Here is a 19,118-nt window from a genome sequence, read left to right on the forward strand (position 1 = left end):
AATACAACAGCTACTGAACCAGACTTTGCCCCCAGGCCCTCCTAAGATCTATGGTGTAATACAAGTAAAACTCAAAAACCAAGTACAAAAAGGTAAGTGATATTATAAATGTTTTTTGGCAGGAAAAAAACATTGCACTTATTTTGTACATTTTTCATCAGCTTCAGGTATCTAACAGCTAAACTAGATTTAACAGCGTTACAATCAACACCATGATATCTTAGATTTAAGAAATGTAGTTTTATATAAGAGGGATTATGGAGTAAAATAACAGAGAATGGATTCTGCCATGTTTGCTGACAAGCCAGGATTTAGGATTTATGGTTTGGCTGCAGAGGAGGTGGTTTCACTCTGACAGGAAGCAGGTGTAACCAACAGCATCTGGTAAGTGGCCAGAGAAGGGCCACACAAATACACACACCCACAGAGCCCACAGTGTCCTACTTAAAGCCACAAACCCTAAGATAACCACACTGACCCTCGCTGGCAGGGATCCATCACAAAAAAAGCGTAGAAATTACTTCATCAACAAGCAGCATTTCATAAATTAGTACATCTCCTACTAGGCATATATTAATAAGACCGCAAATAATGATGGTGCTTTAAGTTAGCTGCTCCTTAACAACTGTAGGGGATTAAAAGGGAACTGCAGTTAAAGACATAAAAAATGCCTTCTACCTCATCCTCTTTGAAAATTTTGTACTCAATGTACCCTGCTGCTTGTCGGGGTTTTGTACTCATCCTTGTGTTTTTATTGTTTGGCCTTCCTTAAACAATACAAGGATGGAACAGTGATATATGAGGTATTCCACTGACCCTTCTTGAACTCACTCCTCTGATTCAAAGAAAACAATCATCATGGCCTTGAATTTATACTTACTTTGTCATGCTCCTTCATCCTTGAGTGATGATGATGTTTTACAGTACACTGACTGCTGTTTTGTCAGAAGTTTTGGGATAACTTTGGCACACACTTGTTTCATGTTCAAATTTTCAGGAAAAATTTGCCATTTCTGCTATCATTCTTATACCGAGTTAACCATCATTTTACACAATTTGTTCAATTTGTTGAACGTTCTCAGAATTTTTTGAACGTTCATGGTCTTGGACATCCCTTCTGCCTTCACAAAATCTCATGTTTCATTCAAACAAACGTGTACGTTACATGCAGTGTTCCTCACACACCTCAGTTAATTAACAAAAAGATTCAGCTGCTGCTTTGTTCAATTTCACCCAAAAATTTCAAGTTAATGCATTGCTCAACTTCCAAGCAAATCATTTTCCGACACCTTGGCAAAAACATGTGCACTTAAATCAGTAGCTAGCAGTGAACTTAAGATGTCACTTACTGGAAATTTACTGCAGTTGTGTGTGAATACCTAACCTTTGATACTCTATGACTATGTTTGGTTTTATCCTCATAACTACAATCTTATTATTTAGTAGCCATACTTAACATCTTATCTATGTTCTCTACTGACTCCAAAAACTGTTAGTAGCTGAAACCGTCATTCTCATGGATTCATCATGAATGAAATTCCTTGAACTCACTGTCTTTGGTAAAAGAGCTTTTAATCGTCAGTTTGGGAGATTTTAAAGCTACAAATACAGAACATTAGACCACTGTATGCACATGTTTTCTACTGAAAGCTACTGGCTTGCTGATTGATGTAACCTTTGTTTGTCGAATGTGCAGAACTTATCATGCTGTTGTCTTGGCCAGGACTCCCATGTAAAAATATCTCAGTGGGTAAACTCCTGGATGAATAAAGGTTAGGCATGCACACTGGGACTAGTCCAGTTAAAGTGCCCAATTGAGCTATAGTGTAGCTCCATTTAACTATGCATGTAAATGTACTGATTGACATACAGTGTTACAGTACACTTATAATCACCTTCAATGACAGGAACGTCCTGACTGTTATATTCAGACAGTGACACACTGTTTCCACAGGACAGCAGCTGATGCTGTGCAGTCTTTGTTAACATGATGGAGTAATCAACAAATAGCAGATCCTGTTTTCATGTCAACGGTTTTGGCATTGACTTAATCTTATTTAAGGCTGCAGTGAATTCAACATTTGTGCTCTTTTATAGAAATGTAAAGACAACAGCATTTAAGTTGTACAACCTATTTCGTAGTGGTGTAATCATGTTTTGTGACACAGAATATACGGTAAGATACTTTTTTTCAAGTGTAAAAATTGTGAGTGCAAACCTCATATACCTCATAGAAATATAACATGATAGAACATGCAGTAGTGTTGAAATGTGGAAGTGCAGTTTTATGGGCGTGCAGGGTGGGTTAAATAAGCCGTGTGCTTGGCCTGGCTCTTGCTGTCTATCAGGAGCAGCTGGTTATTCTTGTGGTGGGAAATCATCTCCTCAAGGGTGACGAAAATCTGAGAGAGAGAAGGAAGGATTAAAGAAAAGCCTGAAGCTTTCTCATAAAGCTGCATTTTTCCCAGAGTCTTGCTCCCTGATTTATCTCTCTCTCCTCTGAAACCGTTCTCATATTGTCTCACCTCTTCGTTCTTCTTGCCCTCTTTCCCAAGGGCGTAACCTTGAGTATCCCCTAGGAAGCGGATGGGGATGTTGTACACCTTCTGCTGGTAGAGCACAGCCAAGGTGTACGGCTGCCGGGCGCTCTGGGCTGAACTGTGTCGGATGAGAAATGCACCATCCTGAAACAAAAGGGAGGAAAAATCAGGGACAAATTTACACAGAGAAGGGGACATTTAAAAATGTGCAAGCAGCAGGAAGGTAAATGTAAAATTGAAGGGCTGAGTAAGAATTTAGACAACATCATGCAGAGTGAGTGTTGGAAAGAGAAGCCCTGAAGATGTCTGACTCAGATTTGGCTTTTAGCTGTGAATGAATTACAGCAAAGGCATGTACATAAACAATCAAATACAACACTCTCGCCTTAAGACCTTTGTTTGAAAGCTCCAAAATATGATTATAGTCAGATGTGATTATTTTCATAATCATAAATCATGTTTGCCTTACCTTGTTGACCCTCTCCAAGAGATCCTCAGCTTTCTTTCTGTTGCAGTCTCCAGCGAACCATTCTTTGTTCTGCAATGCAAAAAAATTTAAAAGTTAGGAGATCCTGAAAATCTTGACTGAAAACTTCCATTAAGATCAATATCTTACCTCATGCCCCAACTGCTTTGCTGTCCTGATTACACCAGAGGAAACTAAAAATAGAGAGAAAGCACGTTATTTGAGTAAAGGGTAATGAAATACAGATCTTGTAAATGTTTGGATTATGTTAAACTGTGAATACTCCCAATGATCTGTATTTGGAGTGATGCGTAATTGTTTAATCAAATGTGATCTTACCCACAGGTTTGGTGTCTGCTGGAGGAGGAGCTGGATGGCTAAAATAAAGCAGCAAAATTAATGATATATGTAGGATTGTCAAAATTAGTGCTACTTGGATATTTTTTTACTTGTTGATTTAAAACAATGAAATAACTGCTATTTTAATGATCAATAGTATCAACATGCATACAGAAAGTCTTAATAAATCTACATCTAACTAAAGACTAACAAAGTTAGTCCGTGATGGTGAGTTTTCAAATGTCTTTTTTCCATTTATTGATCCTTATTCTCATTTACAACATAATAGGAAACAACATCTTTAAACTATTTGTCCTCTAGAATTGGAAAATAGTTCACAGTATGACAGGACTAGATCCATCCTTTATCTCACTCTATCCAACTATTGGAAAACAAAAGGAGAAAATGACTTGAAGACCAGCTGAGATGGTACTGCAGCAAAAGCATTAATACTTAAAAATTAGGGCTATGCACCTTCGATGCATTATTTGTGATGCAATAAAGTAATTTTGTCATAATGTAAAATATTTAACACTTTCAAAAGTGTGGTTTAACTATATGAAGTGCAGACTAATAAAGACACTTTCAAACTAGATATGAGCTAACAGTGTCAACTTTGCAGCGTATTTTACTTCACCATAGGTGTAACTTTATCTTAACAACCTGGTTGAAGCTCCAGTCTCTTGTTGTTCTTGCCAATAAGAAAAGATCATATTTTACTGTACAACTCCTTAGTAGCTACTCAGTATTTTAAGTAAACTTTAAATTAAATACTTAATAATATATTTTTACTTTAGAGGATTTATGGAAACGTATTTTTACCTTTATCTAAGCCAACCAGAGTAACGGTACTTTTACATTTACTTAAGTAAGTTTTAACCGGAGTAACTGTACTTTTACATTTACTTAAGTAAGTTTTAACTGGAGTAACTGTACTTTTACATTTACTGAGGTAAGTTTTAACCAGAGTAACTGTACTTTTACATTAACTTAAGTAAGTTTTAACTGGAGTAACTGTACTTTTACATTTACTGAGGTAAGTTTTAACCAGAGTAACTGTACTTTTACATTTACTTAAGTAAGTTTTAACTGGAGTAACTGTACTTTTACATTTACTTAAGTAAGTTTTAATCAGAGTAACTGTACTTTTACATTTACTTAAGTAAGTTTTAACTGGAGTAACTGTACTTTTACATTTACTTAAGTAAGTTTTAACTGGAGTAACTGTACTTTTACTTTTACTTAAGTAGGTTTTAACCAGAGTAACTGTACTTTTAAGTTTACTTAAGTAAGTTTAAACCAGAGTAACTGTACTTTTACATTTACCTAAGTAAGTTTTAACTGGAGTAACTGTACTTTTACATTTACTTAAGTAAGTTTTAACTGGAGTAACTGTACTTTTACATTTACTTAAGTAAGTTTTAACTGGAGTAACTGTACTTTTACTTTTACTTAAGTAAGTTTTAACCAGAGTAACTGTACTTTTACGTTTACTTAAGTAAGTTTAAACCAGAGTAACTGTACTTTTACATTTACTTAAGTAAGTTTTAACCAGAGTAACTGTACTTTTACGTTTACTTAAGTAAGTTTTAACTAGAGTAACTGTACTTTTACTTAAGTAAGTTTTAACCAGAGTAACTGTACTTTTACCTTTACCTAAGTCAACCAGAGTAACTATATTTTTACCTAAGCACAACAGTTGTGCAATTTTCCACCTCTGCATATTTCTTTTTCAATCCATGACCTTTTCCATCCCTTTTCTGAGGTAAAAGTACATTTGAGCCACTCAAAGTTCCTTATTTTGCTCTGTATCCAAACAGGAAATCAGTTACATTTTCTTCAAGAAAGTGAAAGAAAATTTCAAAATTAAATAAAACAGTTTTGAATATAAAAGATGAAATCTAAACATGTGACAAAAATAAGACTTAACTGCAATTATACATAAAACTTTTTTTGGATTAATTGCATTTCCAAATTCTATCATTTGACATCCCTAGATGATATTTGGAAAAAAAAGACACATTTATGTAAAATTAGACCTTAAGGTCCCCCCATATAGCTTGAATGGAATTATCCTTGTTTCATAAGCATGCGTCCAACTAGGGGTCAATAGGCTCTTTTGAACAAATCACTGATTATTCAACTAGTTGAGGGCATCGCTAATTTGGGCAGTGTGCAGGAAATTTCCTGCCATTTTTCAGAACTGTAAACAATTAGTTTTCCAACATTGGGAACCTAGGACTTCTATTTTCATAAATGTAGTATCCAAACAGTTATCAATACTGTTTGGATACTGGTATCATCAGTGAGTTTAAAATTCTGGTATTGTGAAAACCCTTGTTATACACTGAATATAACAGGGATGTAGAAATGCATTTACAGAAAGAGTCAAGTGTGAAAACGATTGGCACACCTCCTTCAATCTCTTAGTATCCCCTCTCTTACCTCAGCTTAACTTCCTTCAGGTTAGCAGGCAGAGGGGGTTTAGAGTGAGTAGGTGGAGGGACTTTGGTGGGAAATGTGACTCTCCTCACTTCAGCTGAATAAGATATAGAAAAGAGAAACAAGCTCTCTTTATCATTAAGGCTGTGTTTACTGAAGTGTGATTGTTTATATGAGAAAATAATATGTGAGCGTTACCTGTTTTTATCTCATTTTGGGAAGGCAATGATGAGGTGAGGTTAATTTTCTGAGTAGAAAAAAGAAATAATGCGTAAGTATGAGTATTTCCATTTCTAATCCAGCCTAAATCGTCCTTTAAAAGAGGGCAGAGATTAGTATAAGGAAATAATAAGCACTGAGATGAAGAGACACACTCACAGATGGAGGCCTGGGTACTGGAGGCTTCACTCTGCAGACAGAGAAGCTTCAGCTTAGTTTATGTTTGTGTATACTTATTCACTGAATGCTACAACTGTGTCATATTTTGTTGCAGCAGCATCAATGCCTGATGTGGCATGATGATTGAAATAATTAAGACATGCAGATTTCAGTTACTTCAGGTCACTGCACTATGGGGTTTGATACAGGTTCAGGTGCACTTACAAAGGTTTAGGTGAAGGAAGCGTTGTTTTTGGAGACTGAGACATCCTCACTGGTGCACGAGGGGCAGGAGCACAAGTTGAGGAGCAGAAGGAGAAAATTGTTTTGGTAAGATATTCAGTCATCTAAAAGTATATTAATGCTGCCTATCACAAAACTGTTACAGCTAGCTTTAAATACAAAAGATAAGCTCCTTCTTGTGGAGAGTGATGCAACCCACCATCTGTCGGCTCCAAATACAAGCCATCATTGACCTCCTGAAACATAAAGGGATAAGTGTTGTCAGCCCATGATCATGTATAGCCACTTATCTGTCAATATGAATACACACTGGATGATAGTGAGCTTTGTAGCAGTTTAGGCAATTCTGACATGAAAACAGTGGCCACAAAGGGCAACTGATCTGCCAAAATGACTTACATCTGGGACAAATGCAGCAATCTCAGAAATGAGAAAATCCAAAAGCATTTATAAATGTCTGCAATGACTGAAATGTGCTGCAAATGAAAAAGGTGTTGCAGAAACCATCAAGCGATATGCATTCCAGGGCTGCCCCAGCAGAACCCTGCTCAGCTGTCTGGCCTATACTCTGCAATCTTCAAGCAGTTGTTATCTTAAAGACCCTGTAAAGTGAAATCCAAAATGTGTGTTTTAACACACTAGATATGTTGGAATATGGTTGCTGCAAACATGTGAAAACATTGAGATCTACATGTGACTGAACTTTGGATTTAGACCATTTGGGAGTTTTTCACCTCTTTCCTGGCTTGGTTAAATTTTGGCGGGGCAAATATGATGTCACGAGCCCACAGTGGGGAATAGTCCCGCCCCTCTAACACTACAATATAAAATCACAGAGCAGTTCATCTCAGTACAGTCTGCTGTTAGCTGATGTTACTGCCTTTATTGAAAGTTAACAGTCAATTAAATGCTGATTTTTTTGTTCATTGTGAGGTAAATTTGCTAAATCTATCAGCCACAGTGGCCGATGGATCATTTAAAGCATCATAACAGAGATTTGAGCCAGGCAGCTGCGCTCTGATCATAAGGTCAAAGGGCAGGCTAATGGTGAGAGCTTTCCTCCATTCAGAGTTTTTCTCCTGAGTGGGCGTGGCTTCAGCTCATTCAACAGACACGCCCACACCATCCTGGAGAAGATTTTACTGCCTTTTTTTCAACATTTTGAAGCTTAATTTTATAAACTTGGAGCTGTTTTATTTGACTGAACTTTGAACTAGGGGTTCATAACAGAGTGACCTGTCATACAACAAACCTAAATCCAGATTTATTTTCACTTTGCAGGGTCTTTAAACTCACTTTCTGTTGTCAAACTGTGCTGCTCTCCACTTAAAACAAAAGATTCAGTGCCTGGTATCCCTCACCATTTCCCATCAACAACTAACTGTTTCACTGAGATACCCTACAAGCCTGGGGCACTTGTGATACACAGGCTGGATCTGCGGCCATTGTCTAGTTGTGTAACTTTCTGAATATGTGGTTTTTTTTGTTTGGTTTTTATTGTTTGTTTGTTTGTTTGTTTGGTAATTCATTAGATTTTGCATTTGACGCTAATTTGATGTTGATATAGATGTTTAGAGCTTTGTGCAGCACGTTTATTCCATTTTCACCATGTTTCAGACATTGCACGTTTTGCTCTTTTTGCCTGCATTTCTGAAAAATTTGCATTGGTCCCAAATTTGCAAAACATTTTCATCAAATGGGTCTTTTTAGCCATTGCCAGTTAGCTGCCCTTGTTAGCCAACAGATGAAACATGACATTATCTGACTTTACGTAGACTAGAACCATGACAGTTCTCCACGTTACAAGCTATTTATATTTGTTTGAGATATAGTTTGGGTTTATACTACTCTTTTGGTTCCCTGATTACAATATCAGAGCTTTTTTGGCCAATGAAACTTTATTGAATTTGTTACAAATGATAAATAATTGGCAGTCACTTCAAACACACACTCTTGGCCTCTGCTTTGTAGGTCCACCAAGTAACCCATCTGTGGTTAGCAGCATTGACTTGATAAATAGGTTTATTTCTAAGCCATGGCCTTATCAGTTCTCCAGACACCTTTTTATATATAAAATCAAGCACTGCTGCTTTATGTATCCCATAAATGATCAGCTCTCTGGTATCAGTAGCTCACGGATTAATCATATTCCTGTGGCCTGACATTTTACAAAAGGGAGAAAATGAAGGAAGTAAACATGAGTAAAACCTGCCTGTTCTTCATCAGGATACAGGTACACATCTGAAATGCAAAGAGAAAATAAAAGCATTGATCTGTGTCGTTGCAGCGAATGGCACTACATAGTTTTTCATGAGTGACCACAGCAGTGGAGAGATAGAAGAGCCCACATTTAAACACAGGTTAGAGGAGAATATTCATGGAAGGTCACTCATATTCTTCTCATAACCTTTGGCTTTAACTGTCCAGTCTTTTAAACCAAGTAATTCAAGCCAAATCTCATTGCAAAGTAATGGGTTTTCTTTCCCAGCATGAAAAGAGGTTGTAGATCAGAGACACTACACTAGGTGGCACTCTTTGTTTAAGCCAGAGCTGCAAGCTCCTCTCAGCACTGCTTGTATTTACATATCTGTTCATAACAAACTACTGTTGGTGCTATAAATGTATAATGTTTCTGTGCACCAAGCTGAGTTTTTTGGAATAAGAATCATTGGTTCTTCTTTTCAAAATACTGTATTCCATTGGATTTCAAAGAGGCAGTACTCTGAGCACTTCTGTCTTTAAGATATGGATTCATTAGCTTTGGTAGAATTAATTGAAGCACCTTCTTCAGTGTTGTGTGCAGGGGCTGGAGCATGTGAAGGGCGGGCAGGTGTAGGAGGCATCAACTTCTTCCTCCCAGGCTTCTCAGTTCTGTCTATCTCAGGTGCTGAGAGGGAGCAGGATGAAGTTGTAACTCATGAAGAAAATACTTAAAGCTATGCAGAGTCCTCAGTTGTAGTAGGAAAAACACTCACGTTTCTCAGTCTTGGTATCAAAGTTGAACTGCTCTACACGCTGTTGATGTTTCTGCATGGAAATAGAGAGGTAATCTATTTCAAATTTATACAAAAACAAGTTTTGACACACTAAAAGCTGCAGCGATAACCTGAAATAGACTTCCAAGAGCTGTTGTTGTTACCAAGGGTCTGCCCATGGGTGGTGCAGCCTGCCTCTGTGGAACAGTAGGGTTGGATGTTGTGTCTGCAAAGAGTGGCGTCAAGTGGCAAAATTTTAAGGTGTTATTTTGTGTCTCATTAGGTGTCTAAGATGAGTGGAGCTTTACACTGTGTGTAGCTATCTCTATCAGCAGTCATGGGTGCAGAGCTCTTACCCAGATAGACATTTTCCTCTATAGCTCTCTGTGGGAGTTGAACCGGTAGGCGCTCACAGGGAGGCACTTCATACATGCTACTGTCCTCCTCATCATCATCCTGCAATCAGAAATCATAGTGAGACTTGCATCTATTAAAAAGAGTCACTGTAACATCAAAACTGAGTCCGTAGCTTCAAGTCTTCATGTTGGTTCTATATCTATAATGTAGTATTATCCTTGATCATCTTGGTCTCATTCTTTGCTGCTGGGTCCTGTGGGTTCTTATGAGTGATGGGGAAAAACATATTGGTTGAATTCTTTGTGGGTTTTCCTGCTTATAGAGTTTTGTTAATATTGTTTGGGTGCTTTTTGCTGCTCGGTTTTTGGTCCTTGCTTTGTTCAAATGAACAGTATACCTTTAAAGCACTTTGTAGTCCCCTGCTTTTCTGATTCACAAATAAAGTTAGCTACTATTATTACTACTATAAGTAGTAGCCCAGTAGTAGTAGTTGTAGTAGCCTAGTAGTAGTAACTACATAGTCGCCTAGTCACAGCAGTAGAAGAAGTAGCAGCCTAGCAGTAGTAACTATGTAATAGCCTAATCATAGCAGTTGTAGTAGTAGCCTAGTTGGCTGTATTAGTAGTAGAAGCCTAGTAGTTGTAGCTATGTAGTAACCTAGTTATAGCAGTTGAAGTAGTCATAGCCTAGTAGTAGCTATGAAATAGCCTAATCAGTTGAAGTTGAGTACTCCATTAGGAGTAGCTATATAGTAGCCTAGTCATAGCAGTTGTAGTAGTACTAGCCTAGTAGTAGTAGCAGCTATGTAGTAGCCAGGTCAGTCGTAGTAGTAGCGGTAGCCATGTTAATGAGCCATCTGACTCCGCCCCTGACCACGCCCCTCTCAGGAAATGGATGTGGCTAAATGGATGTGGCTCTCCTGGCGGATCAGGAGAGGAAGGCAGAATGCTCTACCAAACAGGGAGGGCCAACCGAACCTGGGGGCGGTGCTAACTCCCCACATGACATCATGAAGGGAAAATCTAAGAAAGGTTTGTTTCAGCACACATTTTCTGAAAGGTAGAGAAAGAGAGGAGGGGAGGAAATAGATTTCTCTGATTCTTGGGGGGACTGTGGACTGGCCAGGGGCACATATTTTTGTTAGAAAAGTCTGAAAAAGTGAATTTTGCATAATATGTCACCTTTAACAATGTAAGCGAATTGTTCAAGGTCCACTGTTTGTAATGGCGAGTTTTCACTTTTTCCCATCATTTTGACTTTTTTCTCAAAATTGTATTTTAACTCTATTCTCGAAATTTCAACTTTTCTCGTCATTTTGACTCTTAGTTCGAATTTGTATTTCAACTTTATTCTTGAAATTTCTACTTCATTCTCGTCATTTCGACTTTAATCTCGACTTGCCCATAATTTTTTTCCTTCACTGCTGTCCTTTATCCTCTTCTGTAAGACTTCTGCCTCTCAAAGTTATGCCAACTCAAGTGAAAACACGGGTCCTACGTCTGGTACTAAATCTGCGGTCCATAAACTTGTTTAATTGTAATGCTCCTACACTTCATTCTGTTGCAAAGATCACAGGTCCTAGTTATACTGTCGTGAATCAGCGGTCCTGAAACTGCTGCCTGCATTTTACTGTTAACCAGAGGTGTCTTGTTAGTATGAGCCTAACTGTTAGCGTAGCATTACCTTCTAAGCTGGTTAGCTGCACAAAACTAGCCGTTGCAGTCAACCAGCATAAACTTTACAAAGTGACCGTAGGAAAGGACAAGCTCCAACGGATTGAAGAAAACTTAACAGCACCTTGTATCATTTTTGAAACATTTTGTCACTTACAAACTCCTCTGGTGGCCATCCTTCATTGTCATCTAAAACAAACATTTAAATAGACAATAACAACTTGTTATTTGGATAAGAAAAAAGCAATAATCTTCCCTTTATAGCACAATTGGTTCATATTTTACCTGTCCTTCTGGGTGGAGCTGGAGGTCCACTGTGTTTAAAAAGAGAACAGAGGTAAGACAACACAAACTTATCAAAAACAAAAACAGTGATGTTTTTCTTGAGGCCACTGCACTTACAGGTTTTTTCGTTTCCCAAAGAAGCTCTGAAAAAAAAACACAGAAGTTTCCAATAGTTAACATCCACAAAACAAACTCACTGCTTGCTGAAAAAGTAATGATTTACTTTGGTTCGCCTTCAGCTTTGTCATCACAACTGAGTTGGTGGCCGTTTGGTGGGAAGGTCAACAGGATGAACAGTAGGGCCTTATTTCATACAAAGGTAGACTTAGTACAGACAAAGAACTTCCTGAGGTACTTCTGCTATGACTGGTGGATTGTTCACACACCCCATGACTTTTTATTTATTTTATTTAAAAGATATCTAACCAGGAAATACTCACTGGGATTAAAAATCAGATTTATGGTAGTGTCTTGGCCATGTATGCCTGAGTTTTTATTTCAAAGGATCTTCGGGTAGCTTGAAGATTATGGCACAAATTTAACCAAAGAAAAGGACTAAAGAAACAGTAAAAATTAAAATCTTTAACACAAGGTGCAGATGACTTGTCCCCTTAGCTGTCTGCAAGTGTTTTTTTTTTTTTAAGTAAAATGAGACATCAAGACACAGTGGGGGACTTTTACATCACCGTGGCTGCAGGGAGACATTGCTGTGGCTTTACCAAAGGGTCCTAAAAAGGACTATTTAATGCATTTTAATAAATGAATGTGTTTATTACAAATCTTACATACATTAGGATTAATTTAGTGATACAGATCGTCCCTGTGCACACATTTAAAACAGCTACAAACACCAATCAGCTAATTCAGGGGCACAGAGTAGAAAGTAATCATTGAAAACAGCTACAACTTGACGCATCTTCCTCCAGCAACATAAGTCTACTTTTAAAATGATGTAATGAGACCAACTCCCCCGACATCAACATATTCTCACAGCAGACTCCAAGGGGCAAGGGCAGCGTACCTGAAACTCCTTTTCCCCATTTTAAAATGCAATTTGAGGATGGATAGCAAAAGTGAATCTCGTGACTGAGTCACAGAGTGCAGACTGTAGCTTCTTCCATCACTTTTCCCTATGACTTGTATCTTCATAACTTTAACCCCTGCACCTGTGGCTTGCATTTAAAGCAGAAATGTATAAAATATGTGGGTTTGTGTCTGAGGTTGACCAGCAGAGAGTAAGATGAGCCTAAGCGTCAAGTAAAACCAGGAAGTTGAGCTACATAATCTCTATTTTTACCACAGTGCCATGGAGGAAGTGTTCATGTAAAGTGATAAGCAGGCAGTAAGATACAAAGAGCACTAATGACTGGGGAGTGCCTGTCCCTCACATTCACTCAAAATATCAGAAAAAAAATCAATGTACTATTGATGATAAAGAGCAGAAAGAGAACTTCTTTACTGTAATGCTATTTATGAATCTTAATGCAAAAACTCAGAATGATCTGCATTAAGGACCTTATCACGTTACTGTGACGGTGTTGTGCTTTGTGTCAACCACAGTGTGGAACTTCTACTTTCTGTGACTTTCTATCTGATGGAAAAGTTTAGAGGAAACTATGAAGTTTTACTCATCTTAGTAGAAAAGAGCTGTCAGTGGCTGGTGAGTCCAGCAGAAGGAAGAAGGAAGAAGTTGTGTGGCCATGAAGTTATTTCTGATGCAAACAAGGACCAGACTAAGTGAGCATCATTCAAATGTTGAGTCAGACAATAGAAATATTATCTGTGATACCAAAAACAATTATATACAGATAGCACAGAAACACAGTCTCCTCCTGTGGAGGCTTTTACATTTCTATTCTTGACAAAGACACTCTGCTTCCTCATTATTACTTAATACATTGTGATAGATATATAAAAAAGTGTGGATAATTTTCACTGTTTTCTCTGATTTTCCACAGTAGTTAATGTATTGAAGAGCAGCTTTTGCCTCTGTCATTATTATCATTGTTGTTGTGTGTTTGCAACTAAGAGCATTTAGGGAACTTAGTTTGCATAAATTGTTTGGTGCAACAAAGAAAAATTCAGCATTATATACAATATAAATACTTCACATATCTGCAGGGAGCCCTAAGGTATAAGAGCACATTTGCAATTACAGTGAGATAAAAATAGAAAAGTAAATCACTTCAACAATCAGATAAAAAGAGCAGGATGAGTTAATTTTTCCTGTCAAAAACTGTAAATTGATTTTAAGACAAAAAAAATACAACAGAGTGTAACACAGCACATCCCAAACCTGGGCATTTTTAATATATTTTTGGATGCATTTTAAGAAAGTTAATGAATTAAAATGAGGAAAAATAGTGATCTTTGACAGTAGTTTAAATTAGGGCTGTCAGCACTAAGCACTACTGAAGGTAAATAATACCTGCATTAATTCTTTCTTATTGATTGATTGATTGATATCTTTATTTTGATCATGTTAATGACAACTAAATTCTTTCTTATCACATTCATGGCCTGCTTTGTCCCTTACAGCACATTCTGGTCATACCACTGCAATGTCTCCCTGCAGCCACAGTGACATTATTTAAGTACACCACTCCACCAGTGTTAACAGTGTCGACTAAAATGTTTGTCTGAGACTAGCGACAATAAGTAAGTAAAGTTTTCGTAAAGATGACTAAAACTGACTAGAATGTAATTTAATTTTTGTTGGACATTCAAAATCTGTGATATTTCTCCACTGTGGCTAAATCTTTCAGAATGCAATGCATCTATAGCTCTCCTGCCTCTCAGCTGTAGAAAGTAGAGACCCCAGGTTTAGCAGAGTGCATAGAACACTCTACCATGATTTGGTACCAGATTCAGGCAAGAAAATAAATGCTTGGACTAAAAGTAAAGACTAAAATGTGAGGACATTTTTATCGCCTAAAACTAGACTACGTTTTGAGTTTTCATCGACTTAAACTAGACTAAAACTATGAAAGGTAGAAAAGACTAAAATGTAACTAAAACTAAAAGGCATTTAATCTAAATACTAAGACTGAGACTGCAATTCACCTTATTTAATCAAACATTTTTACAGGTCTATTATCTCTTTTACAATCCATAACTAATTCCTTTTTCCATGGTTAAGGTCATGCCATAATCTTCAATCTACCCAAAGTTCCTTTATTTCTTTCAAAATAAAAGCAGTTCTGTATCTAAATATGCTCCTCTGATGGATCAAAACAGATCTTTTGCTTTTGAAATGATAAAACTGTTCTACGTACTCGTCTTTAATACAGAATTTTTAAGAATTAAGAGATTACTGTCTCACATGGATCTCCACAGCTCTATGTTTGCTGCTCTCTCCATCCTCTGCCACGCTGTGGAGATTCACTGTCTCTGTACCCAGGTGAGTTAACAATACATATTCGCTTGTAGTTCTTAACTGCTCACACTATATTTGCTGATATTTCCTAAAACTTTGAGTAAGTTTCACCATATATCAAATTACTCTTCTTCAATGTGTTTTACTGCTTCAGCTTGAACTGTTAGCTACATTAAAAACACTGGCCCCTATGACTGGCAGTGGTAATGCGACCACTTAGAGAGAAGCTTAAAGAGAATGGATAAGTATGGACAGAAAGCTCCAACTATATCCATCTGGGTTTCAAACATAGAGCATAACTAAGCCTTAATTCAACTAGATTAATTAATATTAAAAAGAAGTTAATGGTTTGATGGCCTTAGTAAAGGCCAGCAAGGTAAATTTCTAAATATACTGTACATGCTTTCAGCAAGCTATGAGAATATATAGTCTAGCTGAAATAAATTATGCAAATTTGATAGTTTCTACTTGGCTAATACATTTTATACTTAAAAATAATGAACACAGTGAATTCAATCAATATTACACAAAAACTCCCGAAGGCATAAAACCTGTAAACTTTGAAAAAGTATCAAAAATAGTACAAACACAAAATGTGCTCTCTTTTGTATGAAAGCACATCACCAACGTATGTGCCTTTATTTACTTTAGGGTCATCTGCAAGCCTGTTATCTAGATTCTTTTTCCTGTTTAACTCCACACTCCCACAGAATCACAACTTTTACACTTTATCTTTCACACTACTCAAAAACCTAAATGAAACGTTAAAATATGATTTCAAAAACACAAAGAGTTTACAAAAGACTCAGTTGTTACAGCACTAAAACTCTGACAACACCAGCTCACTTCCTCCTCACTCCACCCATACGTAACAGAGTAAAGACTAAACTTAAACAATAATAAAAAACTGTACTTTACCATTGTCATGGTTTTAGGTCCAGTCCCAACTGCTCAAGACATGAGGAAATGTATTTGTGTCGCTTCTTTGATGCAAATGGCTTTAAATATTAAAAGTGAGTGGTACAAAGCGAATGTGAAGAGCAGCTGTAACTGATCTCATTTGCATTTCCTACCTGTGTGAGGCAGACAACCTCACTGCCCACTTTTAAATGAGCAGATGCTGAACAGTATAGATAGGGCTCCAAAACATCTACTGTAAGCTGCATATGGTCTGAGAGCAAGCTGATTTAAGTTTTTTATGTTGTAACTGGAAAAAAACCCTCCATATTGTATTTGTGATTAAAAGAGATTACTTATTAACTCTCTCTCTCACACACACACACACACACACACACACCATCCAGTGGTGGCTTCAGTTTTTTTTGTTTTTGTTTTTTTGCCTGCTCAGAGTTTCTAGCACATGGGACCTGTGCGAATTCTTGAAGAAGCCCCTCAGAGAGTGCTTTGTATCAGCAGCTACACAGAAAAAGGTTTCCTTTGAGGAGTTCTACTCCTTGACAAGGCTCTCCATAAAGCACTATTGGAATTTCCCCTACTAGAAGGGATCCAGTCTACAAAACACATGTAGACTGGATGAAAAAACTCCCATTCCCCCTCAAGAAGTCCTGCAACGGTAAAGAGCTGGTCCACAGTCCCACAGCCAGGCTGGAATTCGCACTGTTCCTCCTGAATCTGAGGTTCGACAATCGGCCTCCTTTCCAGCACCCTAGAGTAAACTTTTTCAGGGAGGCTTAAGAGTGTGATACCCCGATAATTCGAGCACACCCTCCAGTCCCCCTTTTCAAAAATGGGGACCAGCGCCCTGGTCTGCCACTTCGCAGGCACTGTTCCCAACCTCCACACAACATTGAAAAGGCATGACAGCCAAGACAGCCCAACAACGTCCAAAGCCTTCAGCCACTCAGGGCAAATCTCATGCTTTCCCCTCCTGAGTCGTCAGATGGTTTGCCAGAACATCTTTGGGGCTGACCAAAAGTCTTTCTCCATAGCCTCCCTGAACTTGTCCCACACCCAGGTTTTTGCTCTGCAACTGCTGAAGAAGCTGACCGGTACCTGTCAGCTGCTTCCAGAGAACCCTGGGAAAGTCATGCCCGAAAGGTCTCTTTCTTCATCCTGGCAGCTTCCTTCACCGCTGGGGTCCATCAGCAGATTCTCAGGTTGTCGCACAGACGGTCTTCGAGCCACAGCTTCTAACAGCTGCTTTCACAATGGAGGATTTAAACAATCACCTCTGAAGTTCCATGTCCCCAGCCACCCCTGGGATGCACAAGAAGTCCTTCTGGGGGACAGGTCTCTGCCACACATTGCCGGTTCACCTGCACTACATGTTTAGGTTTACCAGGTCTGTCCAGCAGCATCCCCAGCAACCTGATCCAACTCACCACCAGGTGGTGATCAGTTGACAGCGCTGCTCCTCTCTTCACCCGAGTGTCCAACACATGCAGCCGCAGATCTGATGAAATGACAGCAAAGTCGATCATAGATCTTTGGCCTAAGGTGCTCTGGTTCCAAGTACACTTATGAGCAACCTTATGCTCGAACATGGTGTTTGTTATGGAAAGTCTATGACTAGCACGGAAGTCCAATAACAAAACACCACTTGGGTTCAGAATAGGCAGGCCGTTCCTCCCAATCACCCTCCTCCAGGTTTCTCCATCATTGCCCATGTGAGCATTAAAGTCCCCCAGTAGTAGTACCCCCTCCAGGACCCCACCCTGTCACTGTCAGTCGCAGAGAGACGACCCTCTCGCTCACTGGGGTGAGCTCCACCATAGCAGCGCTCAGCCGGGGGCTGAAACCCCACATCTGCCCGGCGCCTCTCACGTAGGGCAACTCCGGAAAAGGGGAGAGTCCAGCCCCTCTCCAGGAGTTGGGTTATGGATCCAGAGCTGTGCGTGGAGGTGAGCCCAACTATATCTAGTCGTATCGCTCCATCTCCTGCACTAGCTCTGGCTCCTTCCCCGCCAGTGAGGTCACGTTCCATGTGCCAACTGTTAGTCGGTGCCACCGGGGGTCGGCCAGCCAAGGCTTTTGCCTTCACCTGCCACCCGCTGTGCACTGCACCCGGCCACCATGCCCATCCCTGCGGGTGGCCGGGTGCACAGGGGGGTTGCTCCATGTCACTCCTTCAGGTTGGATCAACTAGCCCCCATGGAGAGAAACCAGGCCACGTCGCCTGCTTGATGGTACAATATCTGAATCACATGCATTTGCAAATAAGCAATAAATACATATAAATGGGTGTAACATGCAGTTAAATATATATACATATATATATTGGATTGTCTGCAATACTTTTGATTGGATTAATTTCCATCCCATATTCAGGCATTCTGGTACATCTCTGTGTTTAATTGGCTGTTTATCACAAATGAGTATTTCTTTACTTGATGTATGTATAATTCATTCTGTCTTAGATGGCCACCTTTGTGCCACTAGAGCAACTTCTGTTTTTTCCCAGAAGCATGCAGACGGTCACATATTTGACCTACCTGATAATAAATATCATTAAAGGCTCTTAGATAAATCGTTATACTTCTTTAAGATATCATATACTCTGCGTATTACTATATTATTGCCTCTCCAGCTCATACTCCTTCTGACAACCTGGAACATGGGAATGTGTGCACATGGATCAGCCTCATATTCCACCTTCAACATTCCCACGCTCAACCACAAATAGTCGATGCAAAACACCTCATGGATGACAGTGCATAAAAATGAGCAAGCATATTAAAGGCTTCCAGCCGGGATTTATGGCAACAAACAGGAAGAAAAACAAAAAGAAGAAACTTGTTGACACAGAAGTCGAGGTGTTTGTAAATTAAAGAGCAGTTAGACTATAACATACTGTCTGTTTGTTTAAGCAGGAGGGTCTGAGTTATGCCCTCCTCCTGCAGAGCCAAACATCTACCATTCATCACATGTGCCACTGCAGTTTACATGTTTAAAGAGCCCATGCTTTTTTTTCTCACAATGCCCACATCAATCAGTAATCCACTCCCACTGTGGGATATTATAAGAGAAGTCTGGTCCATGAACAAATGCTTTTATGTATTTTTCATTTTTTTAAACATTGGTCTT

At 38.7% G+C, this 19,118-nt stretch overlaps 1 protein-coding gene across 1 annotated transcript; it reads right to left on the reverse strand.

The window, feature by feature from the left end:
• Positions 1-1,593: 1,593 nt before the first annotated feature.
• On the reverse strand, positions 1,594-16,130 carry si:dkeyp-117b11.1 (B-cell linker protein). The gene is made up of 19 exons (XM_041788260.1): positions 15,993-16,130; positions 11,816-11,841; positions 11,699-11,727; positions 11,571-11,602; positions 9,740-9,839; positions 9,548-9,609; positions 9,384-9,435; positions 9,191-9,295; positions 8,621-8,649; positions 6,608-6,644; positions 6,391-6,439; positions 6,166-6,196; positions 5,986-6,034; positions 5,791-5,884; positions 3,346-3,383; positions 3,157-3,200; positions 3,010-3,078; positions 2,526-2,684; positions 1,594-2,402 (listed from the first exon to the last, which is right to left on the reverse strand). Exons 1-19 carry the CDS (start codon positions 15,999-16,001, stop codon positions 2,286-2,288), a joined length of 1,131 nt encoding a protein of 376 aa, XP_041644194.1. The 5' UTR covers positions 16,002-16,130; the 3' UTR covers positions 1,594-2,285.
• Positions 16,131-19,118: the final 2,988 nt, after the last annotated feature.

Source organism: Cheilinus undulatus, linkage group 5 (genome assembly GCF_018320785.1).
Source record: "Cheilinus undulatus linkage group 5, ASM1832078v1, whole genome shotgun sequence".
In the NCBI taxonomy this organism is placed as follows: Eukaryota; Metazoa; Chordata; class Actinopteri; order Labriformes; family Labridae; genus Cheilinus; species Cheilinus undulatus.